This window comes from Oncorhynchus masou, chromosome 13, assembly GCF_036934945.1.
Source record: "Oncorhynchus masou masou isolate Uvic2021 chromosome 13, UVic_Omas_1.1, whole genome shotgun sequence".
NCBI lineage: Eukaryota > Metazoa > Chordata > Actinopteri > Salmoniformes > Salmonidae > Oncorhynchus > Oncorhynchus masou.
Window position 1 is genome coordinate 67,586,773 of NC_088224.1, and position 26,669 is coordinate 67,613,441.

Consider the following 26,669-nt stretch of genomic DNA (forward strand, 5'->3'; position numbering starts at 1 on the left):
CTGGGGTATTTCATCAGTTCTTACACACTAAACACATCCCATTTATAACTGTAAGATGGATGTTAAAAACTGAATTTGCATGACATTTCTTGTGGTAGAGACTCCTGAAATTATACATGGCGTTGAAATGAAATGACATCCTTCATCATCATTTATGGTGTTAACATTTGCTTTAAGGTCACCATAGTACACGTTGTTTTGACGGGAGAGTCCTCCATGTTAGCATTGCCTGCTCTTTGGAGAGATGGTCCAACTTTTCACTCACTGCTGTACTCCATCAGTGCTGGATCCAGCGAGAAGAAGGAGGTCTGTATGGGAGAATCTCAATTGGTTTTGCTCACCTCCTCTCCTCCATCCTCCATCCCCTCCTCCCCTCTTTTTGAAAAAGGTCAAAGGTAATTGAGTTGTGAATGCAAGGACAGGAAACTTGGAGAAAAAAATGTGTTTGTATGAAGTGACTACCCACATGAAAAAATACTATAGTGTATACTATGGTAGGAATACTATAGTATGTACTGTAGTGTTTTTGCAGACTTTATTGTAGTATTCACTGTATTGAAGTCCTTTTTTTTAAAGTAGGTAAAAACAGAGCAGTATATACTATAGTAATTACTGTAGTATTTACTGTATTGAAGTCCACAAGAACATTACAGGGAATACTGTAGTATCTACTGTAGTATACTGTAATATTTACAGTTTACTATAGTATAAATACTGTCATAAAAACATAGTATATACTATAGTTATTACTGTAGTGTTTTTGCAGACTGGAGTATACTGTAGTATTTACTATAGTGTTTTTGAGGGACATTACTGTAGTATTTATGAAAGTGTTTTTGTTTATTTATGTTTGACATAGAAGTGCAGGGCTTTCTCCTTGAGGAAACCTAATGAAGAAATAATAAAAGAGCAGATTTTCCATAACCTGTAGGTACTGTAGGTAGGACTGCGTTCTGACAGAAGAATTCAGTGCTTCTGCCTTTTTCTTTAGCCTGTTAAGAAACACAATATATCAGCTATACTTGGTATATAGGTTTCTTACTTTGTGGCACATATTGGGACATGGGAAAGGGAAGGGCAGGTTATATGCTAATTAAATACTGTAGTATTTACTATAATTAAAATAAAATACAAATTTTAAGACTGTAGTGTTTTTGTGGACATTTCTGTAGTATTTACCACAGTTTTTCTTTGTGGATACTACTGCAGTGTTTACTATTCTACAGTATACTACAACATTCTATAGTAAATACAACACATGCTCAAGGGATACTACAGTGTGTAGTATAGTATTCTACAGTGTACTACAGTTTACTACAGAATTCTATAGTAAGTACTGTAGTATTCATTTTGCAAACTGTAGTATTGTTTTATGTGGGTTTCCTTCTCCACTCACGTGTCATCAGGTAAATTATTTTATATATTTTTTATTTATTTTACCTTTATTTAACCAGGTAGGCTAGTTGCGAACAAGTTCTCATTTACAACTGCGACCTGTCCAAGATAAAGCAGTGCGACAAACAGCAACACAGAGTTACACGTGGAATAAACAAACATACAGTCAATAACACAATAGAAAAAAAGTATATATACAGTGTGTGCAAATGAGGTAAGATAAGGGAGGTAAGACAATAAATAGGCCATAGTGGCAAAATAATTACAATTTAGCAAAAAACACTGAAGTGATAGATGTGCAGAAGATGAATGTGCAAGTAGAGATACTGGGGTGCAAAGTAGCAAATTAAATAAATAACAGTATGGGGATGAGGTAGTTGTATGGGCTATGTACAGGTGCAGTGATCTGTGAGCTGCTCTGACAGCTGGTGCTTAAAGTTAGTGAGGGAGATATGAGTCTCCAGCTTCAGTGATTTTTGCAATTTGTTCCAGTCATTGGCAGCAGAGAACTGGAAGGAAAGGCGGCCAAAGGAGGAATTGGATTTGGGGGTGACCAGTGAAATATACCTGCTGGAGAGCGTGCTACAGGTGGGTGCTGCTATGGTGACCAGTGAGCTGAGATAAGGCGGGGATTTACCTAGCAAAGACTTATAGATGACCTGGAGCCAGTGGGTTTGGCGATGAATATGTAGCGAGGGCCAGCCAACGAGAGCATACAGGTCGCAGTGGTGGGTAGTATATGGGGCTTTGGTGACAAAGCGGATGGCACTGTGATAGACTACATCCAATTTACTGAGTAGAGTGTTGGAGGCTATTTTGTAAATGACATCGCCGAAGTCAAGGATCGGCAGGATAGTCAGTTTTACGAGGGTATGTTTAGCAGCATGAGTGAAGGATGGTTTGTTGCGAAATAGGAAGCCGATTCTAGATTTAATTTTGGATTGGAGATGCTTAATGTGAGTCTGGAAGGAGAGTTTACAGTCTAACCAGACACCTAGGCATTTGTAGTTGTCCACATATTCTAAGTCAGAACCGTCCAGAGTAGTGATGCTGGACGGGCGGGAAGGTGCGGGCAGCGATCGGTTGACGAGCATGCATTTAGTTTTACATGCATTGAAGAGCAGTTGGAGGCCACGGAAGGAGAGTTCTATGGCATTGAAGCTCGTCTGGAGGTTAGTTAACAGTGTCCAAAGAAGGGCCAGAAGTATACAGAATTGTGTCATCTGCGTAGAGGTGGATCAGAGAATCACCAGTAGCAAGAGCGACATCAATGATGTATACAGAGAAAAGAGTTGGCCCAAGAATTGAACCCTGTGGCACCCCCATAGAGACTGCCAGAGGTCCGGACAACAGGCCCTCCGATTTGACACACTGAACTCTGTCTGAGAAGTAGTTGGTGAACCAGACGAGGCAGTCATGAGAGAAACCAAGGATGCTGAGTCTGCCAATAAGAATGTGGTGATTGACAGAGTCGAAAGCCTTGGCCAGGTCGATGAATACAGCTGCACAGTATTGTCTCTTATCGATGGCGGTTATGATATCGTTTAGGACCTTGAGCGTGGCTGAGGTGCACCCATGACCAGCTCGGAAACCAGATTGCATAGCGGAGAAGGTAGGGTGGGATTCGAAATGGTCGGTGATCTGTTTGTTAACTTGGCTTCGAAGGCCTTAGAAAGGCAGGGTAGGATAGATATAGGTCTGTAGCAGTTTGGGTCTAGATTGTCTCCCCCTTTGAAGAGGGGGATGACCGCAGCAGCTTTCCAATCTTTGGGTATCTCAGACGATACGAAAGAGAGGTTGAACAGGCTAGTAATAGGGGTTGCAACAATTTCGACTGGTTATTTTAGAAAGAGTGCATCATTAAAGAGATTATGTTTACAGGGGTGGAATCCCAAAATAAATGTGTAAAGTTACGTTTAAAAAAAACTCATCTTGAATAAATTGTTATAGATAAAATGATAAGTAGCATATCATTGTTAAATGTGTGCAACCTCCCTATGAATTAACATCCTGTGGCTCAGAGAGCACTCTAGGAATGCTGGGTAATGCAGTCCTGGACAACAGAGCATGCATATTTAAACGGAGTGCTTTATGTGACGTTTCAGTGGAGATTATTTTAATTTCACATATGGGAATAGGGCGGGAGCCAAAAGTGGCGATGTAGCGCTCCCCTCCTGTCGAGTCTGTTCCTGTGTAGGCGGTTGTTTTTAGGCCTGGCACAATAACCAGCCAGCCCCAGAGAGAGCAGAGAGGAGAGAAGGAAGAGACAATGCCTCCTGTGAGGTTTTGCCATATGCATCAGTTTCATCTTGTGTGTCAGTTCTTTGAAGGTTATGAGGCTCAAATAGGCTGAATAACAGAGACACTATCAATGTAGCTGAGAGCTGGGCTGGGTTAGTTCTCGACAGGGGTAGCTTGTCACAGTACTCATAAAATATAATTAAAATTGTGAGAACCAAACCCACTCTCCCCTAATGTATGTGACTCAATTATACTCACATACTCAGTTACTACACGTTTGATTTCATTATCTTTCTTCATCTCCATCCCTCTCTTCCTCTATCATCTACTCCTCTATCTCTTCTCTATCTATGGCATATACAGTATATTATTATATTATATATCCTCTCATCTTATCTCAGCTTATCTTCCCTCTCCCTGTTGTGGTAGAGGTAATGACTAACACCAGGCATATTCTAGATCCACTAAACCCTAGTAATGAGGGAGGCGAGCCCCAGCCAACCAGCTCCTTTCCCCCCAGGCAGCCCTCTTCTACTGGGGTTAATGGAACTAATCTCCCCTTGATGAATCATACAGCAGTAATAGCCCGCAGGTTATCTGTCTGTTTCCTTACCTTCTTCACCCTTGGCTTGCTTTTTTAGATAATTGAGGTCTGGTGTCCTTTGTGAATGAATACACTCTGTGACAAAGGCATTGTGTTAGTAAGATCTCCTGGCTGCAAAGTGAAAGTGAATGGAATTGGTATATAATTGGGCTCTGGAAATGGAGCGTGTTGAATGCTTCTTGTAATGTTTATCGATGGCTCCCTGTCAGGTTTCCTCACATTAGTTAATACCTAGTGAGATCCAAGTCTTTTTATCTGAGGCTGCTTGATAATCACAGCTATGCCTGTGCTGTGCAGTCCACAGGTGTTCTAAGAAGACGGAACATAACTGTGTTTGTGACTATGTTAGTGTTAGGCCGGGATTCAATAAAATCTGCGCAAGAGACGCGTCATAGCCTGCTTGACATTTAAAGATAATTTCTGATTGAGCCAATATGCACAGCAATTACAGTGAATGGGACCTCGGTGAACATCAGAGAAAATGCCTTTAAAAGCCATATTGTCGTCTGTCCAGTGTGCTGCGCTATGAATTGAATCCCGGCCTTTGTCACTGTCTCACTGTAGTTGTGTTGTCTACTCTTTGTGGTCCAAATAACACAGTGCCTTGCGAAAGTATTCGGCCCCCTTGAACTTTGCGACCTTTTGCCACATTTCAGGCTTCAAACATAAAGATATAAAACTGTATTTTTTGTGAAGAATCAACAACAAGTGGGACACAATCATGAAGTGGAACGACATTATTGGATATTCCAAACCTTTTTAACAAATCAAAAACTGAAAAATTGGGCGTGCAAAATTATTCAGCCCCTTGACTTTCAGTGCAGCAAACTCTCTCCAGAAGTTCTCTGAATGATCCAATGTTTACCTAAATGACTAATGATGATAAATACAATCCACCTGTGTGTAATCAAGTCTCCGTATAAATGCACCTGCACTGTGATAGTCTCAGAGGTCCGTTAAAAGCGCAGAGAGCATCATGAAGAACAAGGAACACACCAGGCAGGTCCGAGATACTGTTGTGAAGAAGTTTAAAGCCCAGATTTGGATACAAAAAGATTTCCCAAGCTTTAAACATCCCAAGGAGCACTGTGCAAGCGATAATATTGAAATGGAAGGAGTATCAGACCACTGCAAATCTACCAAGACCTGGCCGTCCCTCTAAACTTTCAGCTCATACAAGGAGAAGACTGATCAGAGATGCAGCCAAGAGGCCCATGATCACTCTGGATGAACTGCAGAGATCTACAGCTGAGGTGGGAAACTCTGTCCATAGGACAACAATCAGTCGTATATTGCACAAATCTGGCCTTTATGGAAGAGTGGCAAGAAGAAAGCCATTTCTTAAAGATATCCATAAAAAGTGTAGTTTAAAGTTTGCCACAAGCCACCTGGGAGACACACCAAACATGTGGAAGAAGGTGCTCTGGTCAGATGAAACCAAAATTGAACTTTTTGGCAACAATGCAAAACGTTATGTTTGGCGTAAAAGCAACACAGCTCATCACCCTGAACACACCATACCCACTGTCAAACATGGTGGTGGCAGCATCATGGTTTGGGCCTGCTTTTCTTCAGCAGGGACAGGGAAGATGGTTAAAATTGATGGGAAGATGGATGGAGCCAAATACAGGACCATTCTGGAAGAAAACCTGATGGTGTCTGCAAAAGACCTGAGACTGGGATGGAGATTTGTCTTCCAACAAGACAATGATCCAAAACATAAAGCAAAATCTACAATGGAATGGTTCAAAAATAAACATATCCAGGTTTTAGAATGGCCAAGTCAAAGTTCAGACCTGAATCCAATCGAGAATCTGTGGAAAGAACTGAAAACTGCTGTTCACAAATGCTCTCCATCCAACCTCACTGAGCTCGAGCTGTTTTGCAAGGAGGAATGGGAAAAAAATTCAGTCTCTCGATGTGCAAAACTGATAGAGACATACCCCAAGTGACTTACAGCTGTAATCGCAGCAAAAGGTGGCGCTACAAAGTATTAACTTAAGGGGGCTGAATAATTTTGCACGCCCAATTTTTCAGTTTTTGATTTGTTAAAAAAGTTTGAAATATCCAATAAATGTCGTTCCACTTCATGATTGTGTCCCACTTGTTGTTGATTCTTCACAAAAAATACAGTTTTATATCTTAATGTTTGAAGCCTGAAATGTGGCAAAAGTTCGCAAAGTTCAAGGGGGCCGAATACTTTCGCAAGGCACTGTATGTACTGTTTATATTTGCTGTTGAATAAAATGGTCAAATCAAAAAGTTTGTTTACGATCTCACTGGATTAGGGAAGAGCAAGTCCCAGTCCCACACCACCCATACACTGAGATTATGAATGTCCCAGTCCCACACCACCCATACACTGAGATTATGAAGGTCCCAGTCCCACACCACCCATACACTGAGATTATGAAGGTCCCAGTCCCACACCACCCATACACTGAGATTATGAAGGTCCCAGTCCCACACCACCCATACACTGAGATTATGAAGGTCCCAGTCCCACACCACCCATACACTGAGATTATGAATGTCCCAGTCCCACACCACCCATACACTGAGATTATGAAGGTCCCAGTCCCACACCACCCATACACTGAGATTATGAAGGTCCCAGTCCCACACCACCCATACACTGAGATTATGAAGGTCCCAGTCCCACACCACCCATACACTGAGATTATGAATGTCCCAGTCCCACACCACCCATACACTGAGATTATGAAGGTCCCAGTCCCACACCACCCATACAATGAGATTATGAAGGTCCCAGTCCCACACCACCCATACACTGAGATTATGAAAGTATGAGTATATTTAGACGTGTGGTTCCTCTAATCAATAACCCAGGGTAGGTTATTGGAGTCATTACACTTGTTTATCAGAGTAAACAGGACTGTATAAAGGTATTGTCTGTCAGCTGTCTGAGAGAAATCACGAGACTGGCGTGAACTTTCTTGACATATTCAGAGAGGGAGAAAGGGAGATCTGCACAGAGGGGAGGCCTGCGATGGCTCAATCTGGTTAATAAATCTGGACACTTAATGTGACAGACTGCTGTCCTCGTCACCTGAAGCCATCTGTCCTTCCTGTCCATTTCAAAACCTCCTGATGTGACTGACTGGGTTCAAACTAGGGTCTTCTTTACAACCCTACAGGAACCTCACTTCACCCCTAGGACCAGCAAGGCTTCCTGACATTCTGGAGTTGTTGCCCTAATAGCCCTATTACGGATCATTCTAGACTGCCAATAGTGTCCAGTGTTGTATGGGCTTGTCATCATACACTCTGTGCCCCTGGTGGATCATGGACCCATTGTCTTTCTCACACCCTGTATGCCCAATCAGGCACAGACAACACTTTTAGGGACACACCAGGCACGCACGCACACACACAGTCAACACCCTCTGCTGTAGTCTCATTATTGGTCTCCCGAGTGGCGCAGCGGTCTAAAGCACTGGATTTCAGTGCTAGAGGCGTCACTACAGACCCTGGTTCGATTCAAGGATGTATCATAACTGGCCATGATTGGGAGTCCCATAGTGCAGCGCACAATTGGCCCAGAGTTGGCCACGGTAGGCCGTCATTGTAAGTAAGAATTTGTTCTTAACTGACTTGCTTAGTTAAATAAAATTAATTGGTTCAGATCTAGTTAGCGCAAGCTAATGTTAAAAAAAATGTGTCCATCGAGCTGTGATAATGAAGACGTACATATCTTCTAGCGGAACACGTTTTACTGGGGATATGCTATTTAGAGGCTGAGATCGATATTGTTGCTGAGCGGCTATTTTAATTACAGCAACTACCACGTCAACTACCACATTTCGGACATAAACCTATTGTAACGATCTTCGTCTTCATCGGATGAGGAGTAGGAAGGATCGGACCAAAACGCAGCGTGGTAAGTGTCCATGATTATTTATTAGAACAGAACACGAAAATACAAAATAACCAAGTGAATGTAAGAAATGAAAATCGAAACAGTCCTGAAAGGTGAAAACACAAAACAGGAAACAACTACCCACAAACACCAGGTGGGAAAAGGCTACCTAAGTATGGTTCTCAATCAGAGACAACAATAGAGAGCTGCCTCTGATTGGGAACCATACCAGGCCAAACGCATAGAAAAGAAAACATAGAATGCCCACCCCAACTCACGCCCTGACCAAACCAAAATAGAGACATAAAAAAATAACTAAGATCAGGATGTGACACCTATGGCTAGAAATAGCAAGCTGTCAGAACAGAATCAATAAACATAAACATGAGTCTTCAGGTTGAAGCGTATAAATAATTTCAGTTGAGATTAGAATCTTGCATAATGACTGAAAAGATTGATTTGAAAGATCAGAAACCTGCGTAGTTAGGCTACATACTGTAAGGCTTGTAGAGTTACATCATGACATCTATTCTTGTGCAGTCAGTCAGTGCTCATTAGGCCTCAACTTTAACATTAACAGACTAAAAGATGTCAAGGCCGTTTCCTATCAGGATCCTCTGTCCATCACAAGCTGTTAGGGAATAAACACCTTTCTGGTAAGAAGAGGGGTGGGGGCGTATGCCTTATGGCTAACGAGACATGGTGCGATGAAAGAAACATACAGGAACTCAAATCCTTCTGTTCACCTGATTTAGAATTCTCACAATCAAATGTAGACCGCATTATCTACCAAGAGAATTCTCTTCGATTATAATCACAGCCGTATATATCCCCCCCCCCCCAAGCAGACACATCGATGGCTCTGAACGAACTTTATTTAACTCTTTGCAAACTGGAAACCATTTATCCGGAGGCTGCATTCATTGTTGCTGGGGATTTTAACAAGGCTAATCTGAAAACAAGACTCCATAAATTTTATCAGCATATCGATTGTGCAACCAGGGGTGGAAAAACCTTGGATCACTGTTACTCTAACTTCCGCGACGCATATAAGGCCCTGCCCCGCCCCCCTTTCGGAAAAGCTGACCACGACTCCATTTTGCTGATCCCTGCCTACAGACAAAAACTAAAACAAGAAGCTCCCGCGCTGAGGTCTGTCCAACGCTGGTCCGACCAAGCTGACTCCACACTCCAAGACTGCTTCCATCATGGGACATGTTTCGTATTGCGTCAGATAACAACATTGACGAATACGCTGATTTGGTGTGCGAGTTCATTAGAACGTGCGTTGAAGATGTCGTTCCCATAGCAACGATTAAAACATTCCCTAACCAGAAACCGTGTATTGATGGCAGCATTCGCGTGAAACTGAAAGCGCGAACCACTGCTTTTAATCAGGGCAAGGTGTCTGGTAACATGACCGAGTCAAACAAGCTAAGCGTCAGTACAGAGACAAAGTAGAATCTCAATTCAACGGCTCAGACACAAGAGGCATGTGGCAGGGTCTACAGTCAATCACGGACTACAGGAAGAAATCCAGCCCAGTCACGGACCAGGATGTCTTGCTCCCAGGCAGACTAAATAACTTTTTTGCCCGCTTTGAGGACAATACAGTGCCACTGACACGGCCTGCAACGGAAACATGCGGTCTCTCCTTCACTGCAGCCGAGGTGAGTAAAACATTTAAACGTGTTAACCCTCGCAAGGCTGCAGGCCCAGACGGCATCCCCAGCCGCTCCCTCAGAGCATGCGCAGACCAGCTGGCTGGTGTGTTTACGGACATATTCAATCAATCCCTATACCAGTCTGCTGTTCCCACATGCTTCAAGAGGGCCACCATTGTTCCTGTTCCCAAGAAAGCTAAGGTAACTGAGCTAAACGACTACCGCCCCGTAGCACTCACTTCCATCATCATGAAGTGCTTTGAGAGACTAGTCAAGGACCATATCACCTCCACCCTAACAGACACCCTAGACCCACTCCAATTTGCTTACCGCCCAAATAGGTCCACAGACGATGCAATCTCAACCACACTGCACACTGCCCTAACCCATCTGGACAAGAGGAATACCTATGTGAGAATGCTGTTCATCGACTACAGCTCGGCATTCAACACCATAGTACCCTCCAAGCTCGTCATCAAGCTCGAGACCCTGGGTCTCGACCCCGCCCTGTGCAACTGGGTACTGAACTTCCTGACGGGCCGCCCCCAGGTGGTGAGGGTAGGTAACAACATCTCCTCCCCGCTGATCCTCAACACTGGGGCCCCACAAGGGTGCGTTCTGAGCCCTCTCCTGTACTCCCTGTTCACCCACGACTGCGTGGCCACGCACGCCTCCAACTCAATCATCAAGTTTGCGGACGACACAACAGTGGTAGGCTTGATTACCAACAACGACGAGACGGCCTACAGGGAGGAGGTGAGGGCCCTCGGAGTGTGGTGTCAGGAAAATAACCTCACGCTCAACGTCAACAAAACTAAGGAGATGATTGTGGACTTCAGGAAACAGCAGAGGGAACACCCCCCTATCCACATCGATTGAACAGTAGTGGAGAGGGTAGCAAGTTTTAAGTTCCTCGGCATACACATCACAGACAAACTGAATTGGTCCACTCACACAGACAGCATCGTGAAGAAGGCGCAGCAGCGCCTCTTCAACCTCAGGAAGCTGAAGAAATTCGGCTTGTCACCAAAAGCACTCACAAACTTCTACAGATGCACAATCGAGAGCATCCTGGCAGGCTGTATCACCGCCTGGTACGGCAACTGCTCCGCCCTCAACCGTAAGGCTCTCCAGAGGGTAGTGAGGTCTGCACAACGCATCACCGGGGCAAACTACCTGCCCTCCAGGACACCTACACCACCCGATGTTACAGGAAGGCCATAAAGATCATCAAGGACATCAACCACCCAAGCCACTGCCTGTTCACCCCGCTATCATCCAGAAGGCGAGGTCAGTACAGGTGCATCAAAGCTGGGACCGAGAGACTGAAAAACAGCTTCTATCTCAAGGCCATCAGACTGTTAAACAGCCACCACTAACATTGAGTGGCTGCTGCCAACACACTGACACTGACTCAACTCCAGCCACTTTAATAATGGGAATTGATGGGAAATGATGTAAATATATCACTAGCCACTTTAAACAATGCTACCTTATATAATGTTACTTACCCTACATTATTCATCTCATATGCATACGTATATACTGTACTCTATATCATCGACTGCATCCTTATGTAATACATGTATCACTAGCCACTTTAACTATGCCACTTTGTTTACATACTCATCTCATATGTATATACTGTACTCGATACCATCTATTGCATCTACTCTTGCCTATGCTGCTCTGTACCATCACTCATTCATATATCCTTATGTACATATTCTTTATCCCCTTACACTGTGTATAAGACAGTAGTTTAGGAATTGTTAGTTAGATTACTTGTTGGTTATTACTGCATTGTCGGAACTAGAAGAACAAGCATTTCGCTACACTCGCATTAACATCTGCTAACCATGTGTATGTGACAAATAAAATTTGATTTGATTTGATTTGAATAGCAAATAAGTCTGACAACACAGCAGACTGGAAAACATACAGTAAATTGAGTCATATAACTAAACTAAACAGAAATGATAAGAAAATATACTATGGAACAGTTATATAAAGAACTATATCAAAAAGCTCAGGAGTAACTTAAATGAAATAATTGCAAATATTTGTTTTCTGTTTTTACTAATGACCTTCCAATCACCTTGAATAAACCCTGTGTAGCTATGCATTCTGATGACGCAACCGTGTACATACCACAGTAAAATAAATAACTGGCATCATTAGCATAGAGCTTCAGTCAGTTTTAGAATGAGTAACTACTAATAAGCTGGTGCTAAATATCTCAAAAACTAAAAGCATTCGCTCAACCCTAAACCTCATCTAGATCTATTATTAAATAATGAGCACGTTGAGGAGACTAAACTGTTGGGTGTAACCCTAGATAGCGAGCTGTCATTATCAAAACATATAGACTCAATGGTTGCTAAAATGGGAAGAGATCTGTCCATGATAAGGCGTTGCTCTACTTTCTTGACATCTCAGACGACAGGTCCTACAGGTCCTACAGGCCCTAGTTTTGTTGCACTTGGATTACTGCCCAGTTGTATGGTTACGTGCGGCAAAGAGGGACATGGGTAAATTGCAGTTGGCCAAGAACAGTTCAGTGCGTATTGCATTTAGATGTACACGGGGGGCAAATGTCAGTAACATGCAGGTGATCTCTCTTGGCTCAAAGTTGAGGAGAGATTGACTGCATCACTTTTGGTCTTTGTGCGAGGTGTTGAAGGTACCAAACTGCCTGTTCAGTTTAGTACCTGTTCCTGGAGCCCAGGAAGAGTAGCCGTTGCCTTGGCAGTGTCTAATTGGGAAAAATACCAAAATACTACTAAACCTTAAAGATGGGCAGCACATCCTTCCGACATCCATATTAACATTTTACTGAGCTATAAAACAATGTTGTTTTTGTAACAGGTGTTGTCATAACACATGGAAGAAGCAGCTCACAGGGTTCCTATATTTCCAGTTCTGGTTGGGTAACCGTGGTGATAATGGCACACTGATGGTTGGGTAACCGTTGTGATAATGGAACAGTGATGCAGTGTCCCCTGCTTAATGGGATCTGGGAATTAGATAAGAAACAGTCTGGCCCTGAGGATTGGAGGCCTTTCTAATGGCTTGGAAATTAGTAATACTTTATTTAAAGCCTACAGGTATAACCCATTTTGATGATGAGTCTTGACTAGACTTTGTTATAACATGTAAGACAAACTTATTTAAGACTATATGTAGTTTCCACCAACCTTTGTTTACATCCCTTCCTGACAATACACAATTACGCAGCGGAACAGATTCTATGTTTGTATGTTTTCCCAACTAAACAACTGCCAAACCCCTGTTGGCCTACTTAGGGTCCCAAGCCACCCTATCTGCCTGTGATGATGAGAATGCACTGCGTTCAGGCAGCCACCTCTCTCCTCAGGTACTCATATTTGAGATGTAACTGCTTTGCATTCCTGTCAGTGTCTATGTCCCAGCATAAATATAGAGCAGAGAGAAACCATCACCAAGGTAATGCAGGGAGTACCAGAACAGTCACTGTGACAGAGCTACTGCTGCTACCTGAGAACATTGGGACTGGCCAGTAGACAAATAAAGAAACAGAAGAACTCAGGGGCTGAAGAATTCAAATGTACAGCTTCCATATTTGCTCTCACTCAAACACCTACAGTCTGAAGGTTAGAGATAACATTGCCATGGAGGGGAAACAGGAGGCAGGTCGAGCAAACATTTTGATGGAAGAATATGGAAAAGATAGTTGTGTTTGGTGAAAGAATGGGAGAATATTCCCCATTATAAACTGGGTGGTTCGAGCCCTGAATGCTGAATGGCTGACAGCCATGGTATGTCAGACCATATATCACGGGTATGACAAAGCTTTTATTTTTACTGCTCTAATTAAGTTGGTAACCAGTTTATTGCAATAAAGCACCTCTGGGGTTTATGGTATATGGCCAATTAAACACGGCTAAGGGCTGTGTACAGGCACTCTGCAATGTGTTGTGCGTAAGAACAGCCCTTAGCCGTGGTATATTGGCCATATACCACACCCAAAAGATGAGATATTGCTTAATTATATGCTGCTACTTCATTTATGGTTCTTCCTGTGCCTTGCATAAGGTAGAAGCAGTACACATGGGGGTGTGGGGTGAACTTCACTCTGTCTAGTCAGGCTGTATTGAACCTGTGGTGTTCAGACCAGCAGGAGAAATCAGATTGTGTCACAAATTGCCTTTAAGTGGACTGATGTGCAAGGTGGTCAGAGTACATCGATAAGCCACTGCACTGTGACTGACACAGCCTCTCTGCTCCAGACAGTGGATTCAGTTGAAGAGTGCTAATATACTGTATTTTCACTGGCCACACTGCATATGAGGCGGCAGGGTAGCCTAGTGGTTAGAGCGTTGGACTAGTAACCAGAAGGTTACGAGCTCAAACCCCCGAACTGACAAGGTACAAATCTGTTGTTCTGCCCCTGAACATGCAGTTAACCCACTGTTCCCAGGCCGTCATTGAAAATAAGAATTTGTTCTTAACTGACTTGCCTGGTTAAATAAAGGTAAAATAAAATAAAAATATATATAACCCCATCCCCATTCCCCTTTCTCTCTTGTGCTTCCTTCCTTGTAACCACTCACCCCTAACTGTCACTCACTCTGCCAGGTGGTGTATAAATATACTGAGAGAGAGAGAGTCATCATTAGCACAAACAAATCTGGGACCAGTCCTAGCAAAACAAAGCCAGTGAGAGAGCTCTCCTTTTAGTGTGGCAGAGTGTAGCCAAGTGGATCCGCCCACGCACACAAATCAAATCATATTTTATTTGTCACATGCTTCGTCATCAACAGGTGTAGAATAATAGTGAAATGTTTACTTACGGGCCCTTCCCAACAATGCAGAGAGAAATAAAATAGAATCATTGAAAAGTAATAACATGTAATAATAAATACACAATGAGTAAATATAACCTGGTTCTATACACGGGGTACCAGTACTGAGTTGATGTGCAGGGGTATGAGGTAATTGAGGTAGAATTGTACATATAACTAGAAATAAAGTGACCAGTCAACAGGATAACAGATAATAAAAAGTAGCAGCAGCATAGTGATGAGTTTTAAAAAAGTGCAAAAGGTGCTAAATGCAGATAGTCAGGGTAGCTATTTGGTTAACTATTTAGCAGTCTTGTAGCTTGGGGATAGAAGCTTTTCAGGGTCCTGTTGGTTCCAGACATGGTGCATCGGTGTGGTAGCAGAGAGAACAGTCTATGACTTGGGTGGCTGGAGTCTGACAATTCTTTGACGCACACACCATTAGTCTATCAACCCAGTGGGATAGGAGAGAGGAGGAAAGGAGACAAGCAGTGTCTTTCTGTGCCACTTCTACAACAGCTGTTTCAGACTGGTGCTGGTCATGAATGGTAATATGGACTTAATACAACTCATGTTTTCCAAATGCAGTATTTTGAAACAGGTGGATTGAAACACTGCCTGCGTGACTGGCTGTGTGACATACCTGATTGGGAGTGTGAAATAGGGTATTTGAAAGGTTTGAGAACTCCACTTCCCTTACAAAGGTGTTGTTGTCGCATGCTCCTCATACTAATATGTTACTAATACCTCAGCAATGTCATCACTTTATATACTAGCACACGCTTAGAGATGCAAGCCCAATACATTGAATCAGTCTAAGATTCAAAGATTAAATTCTAAGTAGTATGATTGTTTGGCTATTAGGACAGATACTACAGTATATTGTATCATTGTCTGTGATTAGTTAAAGACCTCCAGAGCCAGACAGTGGCTGACTTATTAGGCAACTAGCGAATGTAATATCCTGTTCTGTCATCCTACACTGTAAAATATATATGTTAATTTAACGTACAATTGTTAGGCAACCAGCTGCAATAGGATTGTGACTTTACTCAGTATTTGGGCATATAGCTGAACCATCTAGAAGAAAAATAAACACACACCTATTTAGGCGAGGTGCTGGCTAGCGGAGTAGAAAACTTGAAAATAAAAGAGAGCCGCACACTCTAGGAGCTCAGATGCAAAAATGTAATTACCAACGTTTTGACAGCCAAGCTGTCTTCATCAGGGTATAATCACAAACACTGCGGGATGACTCGTTTATGTAGTGTGAAAAGACACAGGTGTCTGTAATCATGGCCAAGAGTGGCCTAATATCATTGGTTAATTCTCAAATATTAAAATGGCATACAAAGAACAGCATACAAACAACAAATGGATAGCATACGATCATAAATGAATTTGACTACACAAGCTTACAAACAATTACAATGGCAAAGTCACAATAATCACAAGAATGGCTTCAGGTCAAAGTCTACGTTGAGACCGAAGGGCGCACGGGTCTTTAAGTTAAAGATCCAGGCAGCCTCTCGTTTTAACAATAAATTATCAAGGTCACCCCCTCTCCTAGGGAGGGTGACATGTTCGATGCCAATATAACACAGAGACGAAATCGAGTGGCCTGCCTCCAAGAAGTGGGCCGCAACTGGATAAGTAAAGTTTTTACACCTGATTATGCTACGATGCTCTGAGATACGTACTTTTACTTCGCGCTTTGTTTTACCAACATAATTTTTACCACAAGGACAAGTTATAAGATAAATAACTGTCTTAGTGGAGCACGTAATAACACCTTTGATTGGGATCGATTTCCCTGTTTGTGGGTGTTTGAAGGATCTACATTTATAAGTGCCATTGCATTGAGCACAGCCATTACATTTGTAATTTCCATCCAGTAGGGGCGCAAATAGACGTTGTTCAGGAATATCTTGGGGTGGTAAATCAGAGTGTACCAATTGGTCTCTGAGATTTCTGCCCCGCGAGAATACAACCAAGGGAAGGTCCGAAAACACATTTCCGAGACTATCATCGGATTTTAGAATGTGCCAATGTTTGTGAACAATTCCCTTAATTTGTTCAGAACGCTTTGAATAGCGGGTAGAACACAAGAATGCGTCTTTTTGCGAGACTGACCTTGAAAAACGTCATGTCTCATTTTGTTTAGAATTTTCCCAATGGCAATATTAATCTGATCATTTTTGTAGCCCTTCTCCTTGAACTTTCTTTGCGTCTCAGCCATATTTCTGTCGAAATCTGATTGTTTTTTGCAAATTCCTTTGATTTGACAAAATTGGCTGTAGGGTAAACTATTTTTCAAGGGAAGTGGGTGACAACTATCAGCCCTCAACAAACTGTTACGATCAGTAGGCCTCCTGTAAACATCAGTGTATAGAACATTATCTTCACACAAGATCAGAAGCTGACACTGATTTGACGTGTCAGATTGCAAAGTAAATCTCAAATGATCAGAACAAGAGTTAAGAAAAGCAGGGAATACCTGGATCTGTTTTGCATCACCCCTCCATAGAACAAAAATATAATCAATATACCGTTTCCAAATAATGATGTTAGCTAAGAAACATTTTTGAGAGGATTCAACATGGACTGTTTCTCCATGTAACCCACATACAAATCGCATAGTTAGGAGCCATGGGGGATCCCATAGCATTACCCTTCGTCTGAATAAAGAAATCATTTAGAAACATGAAATAGTTATGTGTGAGTACTATTTCAGACAATGTTATAATGCATGCACTTGAATGTAGTTCATTAGGGTCACGTTGCAGAAGAAAATGTTCATTAGCTTCAATTACCACCCTTGTGTGGAATATTTGTGTATAACGACTCAAAGTCAAAAGTTACTAACAAGGTATTCTCAGGGAGAGGATCAAGAGATTCAATGATAGAGATCATACTGCTGGTGTCCTTTACAAAGGAGGGGAGCAGTTCTGCGAGTGGTCCAATAAAAAAGTCAACAAAAGTAGATAGAGGGGCCTTTACTGCATCAATGCCCGCTACAATAGGGCGCCCTGGAGGTTTTGTAACATTCTTGTGTAATTTCGGCAAAGTATAGAAAGTGGCAATTTTAGGGTGCTGAATAGCCAAAAAGTCATGTTATTTTTTGGGGTTATCTGACCAGAACTTAAATACCCATCTAGGACAGTAAAGATAGTATTCTGGAATTGGGAAGTAGGGTCACTTCTGCGTTTCTTGTAAACGGTGTTGTCAAGCAGCTGTCTATGACACTCATGTACATAAACTGTACTATCCATGAGTACAACCGACCCACCCTTATCAGCAGGACAAATAAGGACTGACGTATCGGATTGTAAATCAAGCAGAGGCAGATGAGACCGTTCACACGGTCCCGGAACCCACGGGACTCAAAATGATCTCAAACTGTGTTTTTAATACTAAATTAAATTAAACACAGATGGCCCCTTGCTAATCAGTAAATGCTCAGGTATATTGTGAAGGACTGTCATTAAAATTGCTTCACGGGAATCTGGTAAAATTGTGTTTGTAGTGTGGCTAGACACTGAATGACTCTGAATGCACTGTGCATGCAGTCAAAGCTACTAAGCACAGAATGCTCTCAAATTGTTTGCTGATTTTGACAGCAGATGACAGTTATATTCCTAATATACCCAATACATTTAAAAAACAAGTTATATTAAGTGGCTAGCTAACAATTATTCTTATTTCCCTCACTGGTTTTCCTTCATTTCAAACGTGAGCTTGTTCGAGGTGTCAGACTTGACAACAGTTGATTGGGTGCCCAAAATTCTGGAGCTGCATCCTGCACTGAGAATTGCCAGGGTAGGGAAGATTCATTATTGAGACTACCTAAATACCTAAACTGGAACAGCCATCCCAGCAACAGATGCAATAAAACCAGCTACTAACAGATTGGATTAGTTTAGAAAAATGTATGTTATTCATGTTTGTGTAGCATAAAATTAATCAACCAATCAAAGTATATGCAAAACACAGGAATTGAAACAAACCATTCTGAAAAATCTATCTGCAAGAGAGCATGATGGGAAGTATGATAATGATGGGCATAGTTTTTAGTTGTTTTGAGCAAACATGAATTAGTAGTTTTACTCAACAAGCTTGTTCAAATTCAACTGACTTTGAGCAGAGTTTGTTGATTAAAACACACTGACACATTAGCTCAAGTTCTTGTCCTTTTGAAGTCCACTCAACTCACAGAATAACACTGATTAAGCAATTTGTTAAGATGTTTTTTGTAGTGTACGGCATTCATAAAATATGTTTTTTTCATCCTACTATATGAGTCTCATGAAAATTGCCACAGTAGTTACCATAGTGTTTCCTTCCTAGTTGAAAGCGCTAAAGTGTCATCTAGAGTCTAGACATTCATTCCCATCTGCCCTGGCTGGCATGTGTCGTGTGGCATCCCATTTCATTACAGAAGAACACTAGTGAAAAATTGAATTAGTACCGTCATACTTCACTACTTGAGCCCTTAATTTGCAGTACACATAAAAGCCTTTGACGTATAACTGTGTTGTCATGCATCATCTCATTTATCTTTCTACTACCACTTCAACCTGCCTATTGGTCTTTTTCATAAATTACCAGCTTTGCAAACAAAGCAACAACACTGACATCCAGAAGCTTCAATTAGCTAGGCCAATAAATCTTTATGAACCAGGATACAAATGTGAAGCATGATTGGATGACTATTCATTACCCTACCCTGAGTCTGTGAGATAACAAAATGTTGTTGATTTTATGTTGAGAGAGAGAGAGAGAATTTAGGCTTAGGCAGGAAGTTCATAAAAATAGTATCATTGTCTTGGAGAATTGTTAATTGTTGTTGAAGTGGTACCCCTTTCCTGCAGTCAAATGACCAAATCGCTCTCTAGTGGGTGGAATATTATTCATATTTTTTCATAATTAAATTAAAACAAAATGCCACAAATATTTGGTTTTGTTATATTTCAGTCCTCTGTGATGTACACTGAGTATGCCAAACATTAGGAACAACCTCCTAATATTAAATTGCATCCCCCCTTCCCAGAACAGCCTCAAAATCATTCTTTAACCCATCTCCTCCCCTTCATCTACACTAATTGAAGAGGATTTAACAAGTGACATCAATAAATGATAATAGCTTTCACCTGGATTCACCCTGTCAGTCTATTTCATGGAAAGAGCAGGTGTTCTTAATGTTTTGTACACTCAGTATATAAAGTGCAATATTGGTATGAAAACTCAAAAGTTGAATACATTTCAACTCTATATCTGACATGGTACAGGTGTCCTCTTTTTTAATCTCATAGCCATGTGTGTGAGGTCTATACTTTTGTTTCAAAGTAGATGTGTTTAAGACTACCAAGGCACACTACACTCTGTGTGACCCTGATTTAGCCCACTGCAATAAAAGGTTAAGCAGTTTTATTCCCACTGTGGGAATAGTATCCTTGTCTGAGGATCTGATTGTACGGATAGATTACTGGGTTGCTTGCTATACTCACGTTGTGGTTTTTTCAGTCCAACACTTTACTCCATGTAAACTGGTGTATCTGTCAGCACATCCATTGTCTCAGGGACTTTCTATATTTTTTTCCACTTGTGCTTGATTGCTCTCCCCTAAAAAACTAAAATAGCAAACACTCCAGAATTCACTAGACGTCCAAGCCAAACCCTCTCATAGGACCTGTTGTCTCAAAGCAGTTTGTATGATCCTTGGCCAGTTTTTAATCACTGTTTGATATGTCTCACATAGCTCCAAACAAACTAAACTGACAACTTTTGTGCAAGTCAAGCATTCAAACTAACTGTGTGAGAAAGTGCCCTAAGAGTCCCAAGGCTAAAAAGTGTTTCAGTTACTCGGCTGTGTGGTCTTTGAACGCTCTACAGACCAGTTTGAAACTCCAGGATCTTGTTTCTTTGGAGCAGCTTACAAGTTTGATTGCCTCGTCTTACTGATGAATGTGATTGTCATTAAGAGTTCACACAGTGGTATGTAACCCTCTCACCAGGCTTGAATATGACTCTATTAACTTACATAGAGTATCTCAACAGCATGGGATGTTAGGAGAGAAGGACATCTCCAATAAGAATCCCTATTGTAAACTATCTAGGGTGATGACAAATAGGGTATTAACTTCAGATGGAATTATTATAGTTTTTTTTTTATTGTTTAAGGATATACTTTCACATGCATTAAATTGAATTGAAACAGTAAATGACTCCACCAAGGCAACATACATAAGGTTAAAAATGTGTATTATTACATTTTCAAAGCACCACATCAAAATAAATAAAAAATAATAACCCATGTCCAAATTATTTCAATCCTGCTTAACCTTAAATGACGACACACATAAAGTCCAGAAGCATCCCACCGTTGTGGTTATTCACTAACGTTACTCGTAGATATTCCCTCAGTGAAGTATAACAGTTCCTGGCTGGTTTCCTCACAAGTTCCACAGCAAGCACAGCTATCAATGCAGACAGTACTCTTTAGCTGTAATCGATATCCCATGGGAATATGAACTCATTCATCTTTCTCAAGCAAATCTCTCTCGGTGTCACACGATGCTAGGCTTTTATTTTTTATTTCACCTTTATTTAACCAGGTAGGCTAGTTGAGAACAAGTTCTTATTTACAACTGCGACCTGGCCAAGATAAAGCATAGCAGTGTGAACAGACAGCAACACAGAGTTACACATGGAGTAAACAATAAACAAGTCAATAACACAGTATATTTTTTTTATTAAAAAAAAAAGAGTCTATATACATTGTGTGCAAAAGGCATGAGGAGGTAGGCGAATAATTACAATTTAGCAGATTAACACTGGAGTGATACATGATCAGATGGTCATGTGCAGGTAGAGATACTGGTGTGCAAAAGAGCAGAAAAGTAAATAAATAAAAACAGTATGGGGATGAGGTAGGTAAATTGGGTGGGCTATTTACCAATGGACTATGTACAGCTGCAGCGATCGGTTAGCTGCTCAGATAGAAGATGTTTAAAGTTGGTGAGGGAGATAAAAGTCTCCAACTTCAACAATTTTTGCAATTTGTTCCAGTCACAGGCAGCAGAGAACTGGTAGGAAAGGCTGCCAAATGAGGTGTTGGCTTTAGGGATGATCAGTGAGATACACCTGCTGGAGCGCGTGCTACGGGTGGGTGTTGCCATCATGACCAGTGAACTGAGATAAGGCGGAGCTTTACCTAGTATGGACTTGTAGATGACCTGAAGCCAGTGGGTCTAGAGACGAATATGTAGCGAGGGCCAGCCGACTAGAGCATACAGGTCGCAGTGGTGGGTGGTATAAGGTGTTTTAGTAACAAAGCGGATGGCACTGTGATAAACTGCATCCAGTTTGCTGAGTAGAGTATTGGAAGCCATTTTGTAGATGACATGGCCGAAGTCGAGGATCGGTAGGATAGTCAGTTTTACTTGGGTAAGTTTGGCGGCGTGAGTGAAGGAGGCTTTGTTGCGAAATAGAAAGCCGATTCTAGATTTAATTTTGGATTGGAGATGTTTGATATGAGTCTGGAAGGAGAGTTTACAGTCTAGCCAGACACCTAGGTACTTATAGATGTCCACATATTCTAGGTCGGAACCATCCAGGGTGGTGATGCTAGTCGGGCGTGCGGGTGCAGGCATCGAACGGTTGAAAAGCATGCATTTGGTTTTAACTAGCATTTAAGAGCAGTTGGAGGCCACGGAAGGAGTGCTGTATGGCATTGAAGCTCATTTGGAGGTTAGATAGCACAGTGTCCAAGGAAGGGCCAGAAGTATACAGAATGGTGTCGTCTGCGTAGAGGTGGATCAGGGAATTGCCCGCAGCAAGAGCAACATCATTGATATATACAGAGAATAGAGTCGGCCTGAGAATTGAACCCTGTGGCACCCCCATAGAGACTGCCAGAGGACCGGACAACATGCCCTCCGATTTGACACACTGAACTCTGTCTGCAAAGTAGTTGGAGAACCAGGCAAGGCAGTCATTAGAAAAACCAAGGCTACTGAGTCTGCCGATAAGAATATGGTGATTGACAGAGTCGAAAGTCTTGGCCAGGTCGATGAAGACGGATGCACAGTACTGTCTTTTATCGATGGCGGTTATGATATCGTTTAGTACCTTTAGCGTGGCTGATGTGCACCCGTGACCGGCTCGCAAACCAGATTGCACAGCAGAGAAGGTACGGTGGGATTCGAGATGGTCAGTGATCTGTTTGTTGACTTGGCTTTCGAAGACCTTAGATAGGCAGGGCAGGATGGATATAGGTCGGTAACAGTTTGAGTCCAGGGTGTCTCCCCCTTTGAAGAGGGGGATGACCGTGGCGCCTTTCCAGTCTTTGGGGATCTCAGATGATATGAAAGAGAAGTTGAACATGCTGGTAATAGGGGTTGCGACAATGGCTGCGGATAGTTTCAGAAATAGAGTGTCCAGATTGTCAAGCCCAGCTGATTTGTACGGGTCCAGGTTTTGCAGCTCTTTCAGAACATCTGCTATCTGGATTTGGGTAACGGAGAAGCTGGGAGGCTTGGGCGAGTAGCTGCAGGGGGGGTGGAGCTGTTGGCCGAGGTTGGAGTAGCCAGGAGAAAGGCATGGCCAGCCGTTGAGAAATGCTTGTTGAAGTTTTCGATTATCATGGATTTATCGGTGGTGACTGTGTTACCTAGCCTCAGTGCAGTGGGCAGCTGGGAGGAGGTGCTCTTATTCTCCATGGACAGCCATGGCTAACCTCAAGGCTGTCAAATACCTCCACGATGAGACGGTAGCTTCAGTCTTCACTAAGTCTTTCTTAACAAAATTATACCAACTCTCTTATAAAATAAAATCGTATTTCCCTTCAATACTCGGTAGGTATGGGTTTTGTTCTATTTTTATCGTCTTCTTTTGTAATTTTTCTTCACCAACATCATAATGTTATGTCCATCTTTTTCAACGTCTCTCTCGCTCTTATTTTCCCAGGCCTCCCGTCAACCAGGTCAACTCCCATTGGCCACAGCACCTTTGATATGTGTGTGTGTCGACGTCTATAATTTGTTCATGGTGTGGCTGTGTCTGTAAATTGTTATGTCGGAGATTTGTCTGAAACTTTGTTCTCCCCTGCCGCTGTCTTAGTTGGACCAGGTCTCTCTTGAAAAATAGATATCTCAATGAGATTACCTGGGTAAAAATTCAATAAAAAAAGGATCAATTATTCTAGTCTTTCACTTTTGTGTCAGAAGCATCAATGTCTCTTTGTGCACTGTTGGCTTTCACTACAAATACATTCTCAATTATGTTTGATAGATCTTTGCATATTGTTGAATTGGAACCATCAGATTGATTTTAGGGGATCAAGATATGAATTCTTAATACCACAGACAGCTAGTGTAAGGAGGCAAAAACTGGAGAAATACCTGCAAAGTAAACTTTTAAACTCCTCCAAAACGTTGCCAAGGACTTTGGGAATCTTCCAAGCTTTGGCATATGGCTCTGAGGGTTATTTCTTGTTGTATTGGATTGCTTTGGATAATGGTTAAAAAGCATCAGCCATTCATCAACACCTAAGGTGAGATCAATCACTTTAAGGCTATAACTCTAGTCACTTGCAGTAGCTACTTTCATTAGAGTGAATGTACAGAGGAATGAACTAGAAAACACATGAAGCTAAAATGCAAGCGTTGTATTCTACTAGTCCTGTCTTATTGCTTGGACCTTCAATCAGACTTTGAAATAGCATTCATTCGATTTTTTTATTTTTATTTTAGCGTCCCTAGTCTGGATTTCCTGTATTGAAGTATGTTACAGAAATAGTTGCATGATGTACATCCATCAGACAAAAGGTACCTCAGTAGAGTAATCATGACTATTTTACAACAACAAAAAATTCACATTTTGTAAAAACTTTAAAAAATAATAAGAAATGAAACTCTTCAAAACGTTTCCCTCACTACTCTTTTCCTCCCCCTGCAGTTCGACATGCAGCGTATCACCCTTGAGGAGCTGAAACACATCCTGTTCCACGCCTTCAGAGACCACCTGACCATGAAGGACATCGAGAACATCATCATCAACGAGGAGGAGAGCCTCAACGAGAACTCGGGACACTGTCAGGCAGACTTTGAAGGAAGTGAGTTGAGTAGATTCTGTAGCCTGTGGAGAGAGATGGATGGTGGACGTGAGAGAGAGATGGAGGGTGGATGTGTGGGAGAGAGAGAGTCTGCTAGCTGTCATCGGTGTAGCAGAGAGTGCTGCACGCCCGTCCACCCGTCAGGATGGATCTGACTCCACCTATCAGGATTCATAGCCGTCAGACTCCACCTGCTGATTTATTGATTGAAGGTGTTCATGGTGTAGGAAGTCATTTGGTCACCTGGGCTATGATGAAAAAAGGTGTCATCAGGGAGTTATGAATACCATAGCAGCAGGGAAGGGTGTTTAGGTTGATATGAATCTTTATTTTTTGTTTGATTTAGGGGGTCGTTCAACAAAAATAATGCCTTTTGTGTCCCTTTGATATTTTAAGTACAAATATTGCACCAATATAGAATTTTAAAAGCCTGCTATATTAATTGAAGTGCCCTTTAATATAGACCACATGGATAATTCAATAAATCCTATTTTCTTATATGAATAAAGGCTTGCTAATGTGCCAAAATGCACAATTTTGACATGTCCCTCCATCAGCCCTGTATCACTTTTAGAAAGATTTCAAACCACTTGATCCAAAAATGTCTCCAAGTTTCACCATCATTGTAAAAATCGAGTTATTTTTACAATGTTACAAAGTTATTTTTGTTGCTTTGACATAAGGCATTTTTAAAGACTTTTTATTGATTTAATGTGATTAGTGATTCATTTACAATGTGTCCTTTATTTTAAGATCAACCCTGTTAAGTGAATTACACTCGTTTTAATATGTTGAAACTATTTAATTTGAAATGTTTTTTCAAAAGAAACATTGAACATCCAATAGTCAAATCATAGTATCAAAGCAGGTGAGCTGGTTCTACTCTTTTTGGCCTTTTTCTGGTTTTGTGGTGGAAAACTGAGCAGGTTGAGTATAACACGTCAACCCTGTTACTCATAGATATACAGACTAGAAATGTTTTAGCAATTAAATTGTTTTGGTGCAGCTTGCACTCAATTACCACTCACAGAATAAGCTTCCATTCCCTCATTCACAAAGGGATTTATGGCTGACTTAAGATGACATCGTCAACCTGTTACGGTTAACCCTGTTACTTTATTTGGAATTCAATAGGCACTTCCTAAAGTCTATTTTAAAAGTATCCACTTGAGATGGGAAAACATATTTTTATGAAGTTTAACATGTGCTGTTTTTGACAGAATGTTAAAATTAGGTGGAATCAAAATCATTTTTGGACCAAGTGACACTTCTCTAAAGGCACTGAATTATTGGAATGACCCTATTATGTCTGTAGTGAAGATGATACAACCATTGAATGTCAGGAGCAGGAGACCAGTGTTCAGGTGAATCATTACAAAACATAAAATGTAGCATTTCCCCTGAGATCTGAGTCCAACTAGAACCTCCTTCCCCAGTAAGCTGTTGGTTCTGTAGCCTTCCAGGTTAGAGTTAAAATAGACACTCAGAGGTCATTCCCTTATTAATCTCTCTCTGTTGCAGTCTGAGACACACTGCTCCTTGTGAAACTGGAGAGGCTGTGCGATGCAGCAGACCTGAAATGGCCTGTAAATTTACTGCTGTAAGAGTGGCAACAGACATCAGGGCTGGACATGGATTGTAAGGTGCTTTATCAGAGTATTAAAACCGGAAGGTGAGACTGAGAGATTACAATGTGTCCTCTGTGCGAATGGGATGTTTCAACTGGGTTTGTGACTGGGAGTTACAGTTAGCACCACTATGGGCTAAATCACGTAGGGGCAGAGAATATCAGGCTCCAACGTCTAAATGAACAGTACCCGCTATTGACGAACACTTGAACGTGTTCTGACCTATAGAAATAAATACTTGATGTCACTGTAGGGCACAATTGATTGTGTTATCGTAAAATGCTTCATGATACAGGTATGACTAATCTATACATTTTAGC

General features: G+C 41.7%; 1 protein-coding gene across 2 annotated transcripts in view; it reads left to right on the top strand.

Annotated features, from left to right (window-relative positions):
• The window catches only part of LOC135552896 (calcium-binding protein 8), a 107,137-nt gene that overhangs the window by 74,554 nt on the left and 5,914 nt on the right, over window positions 1-26,669 (top strand). For both annotated transcript variants that reach the window (XM_064984830.1, XM_064984829.1), the window contains exon 5: window positions 24,565-24,721. In XM_064984830.1, the coding sequence (XP_064840902.1) occupies window positions 24,565-24,721 (157 nt within the window). The remainder of the gene's footprint in view (window positions 1-24,564; window positions 24,722-26,669) is intronic.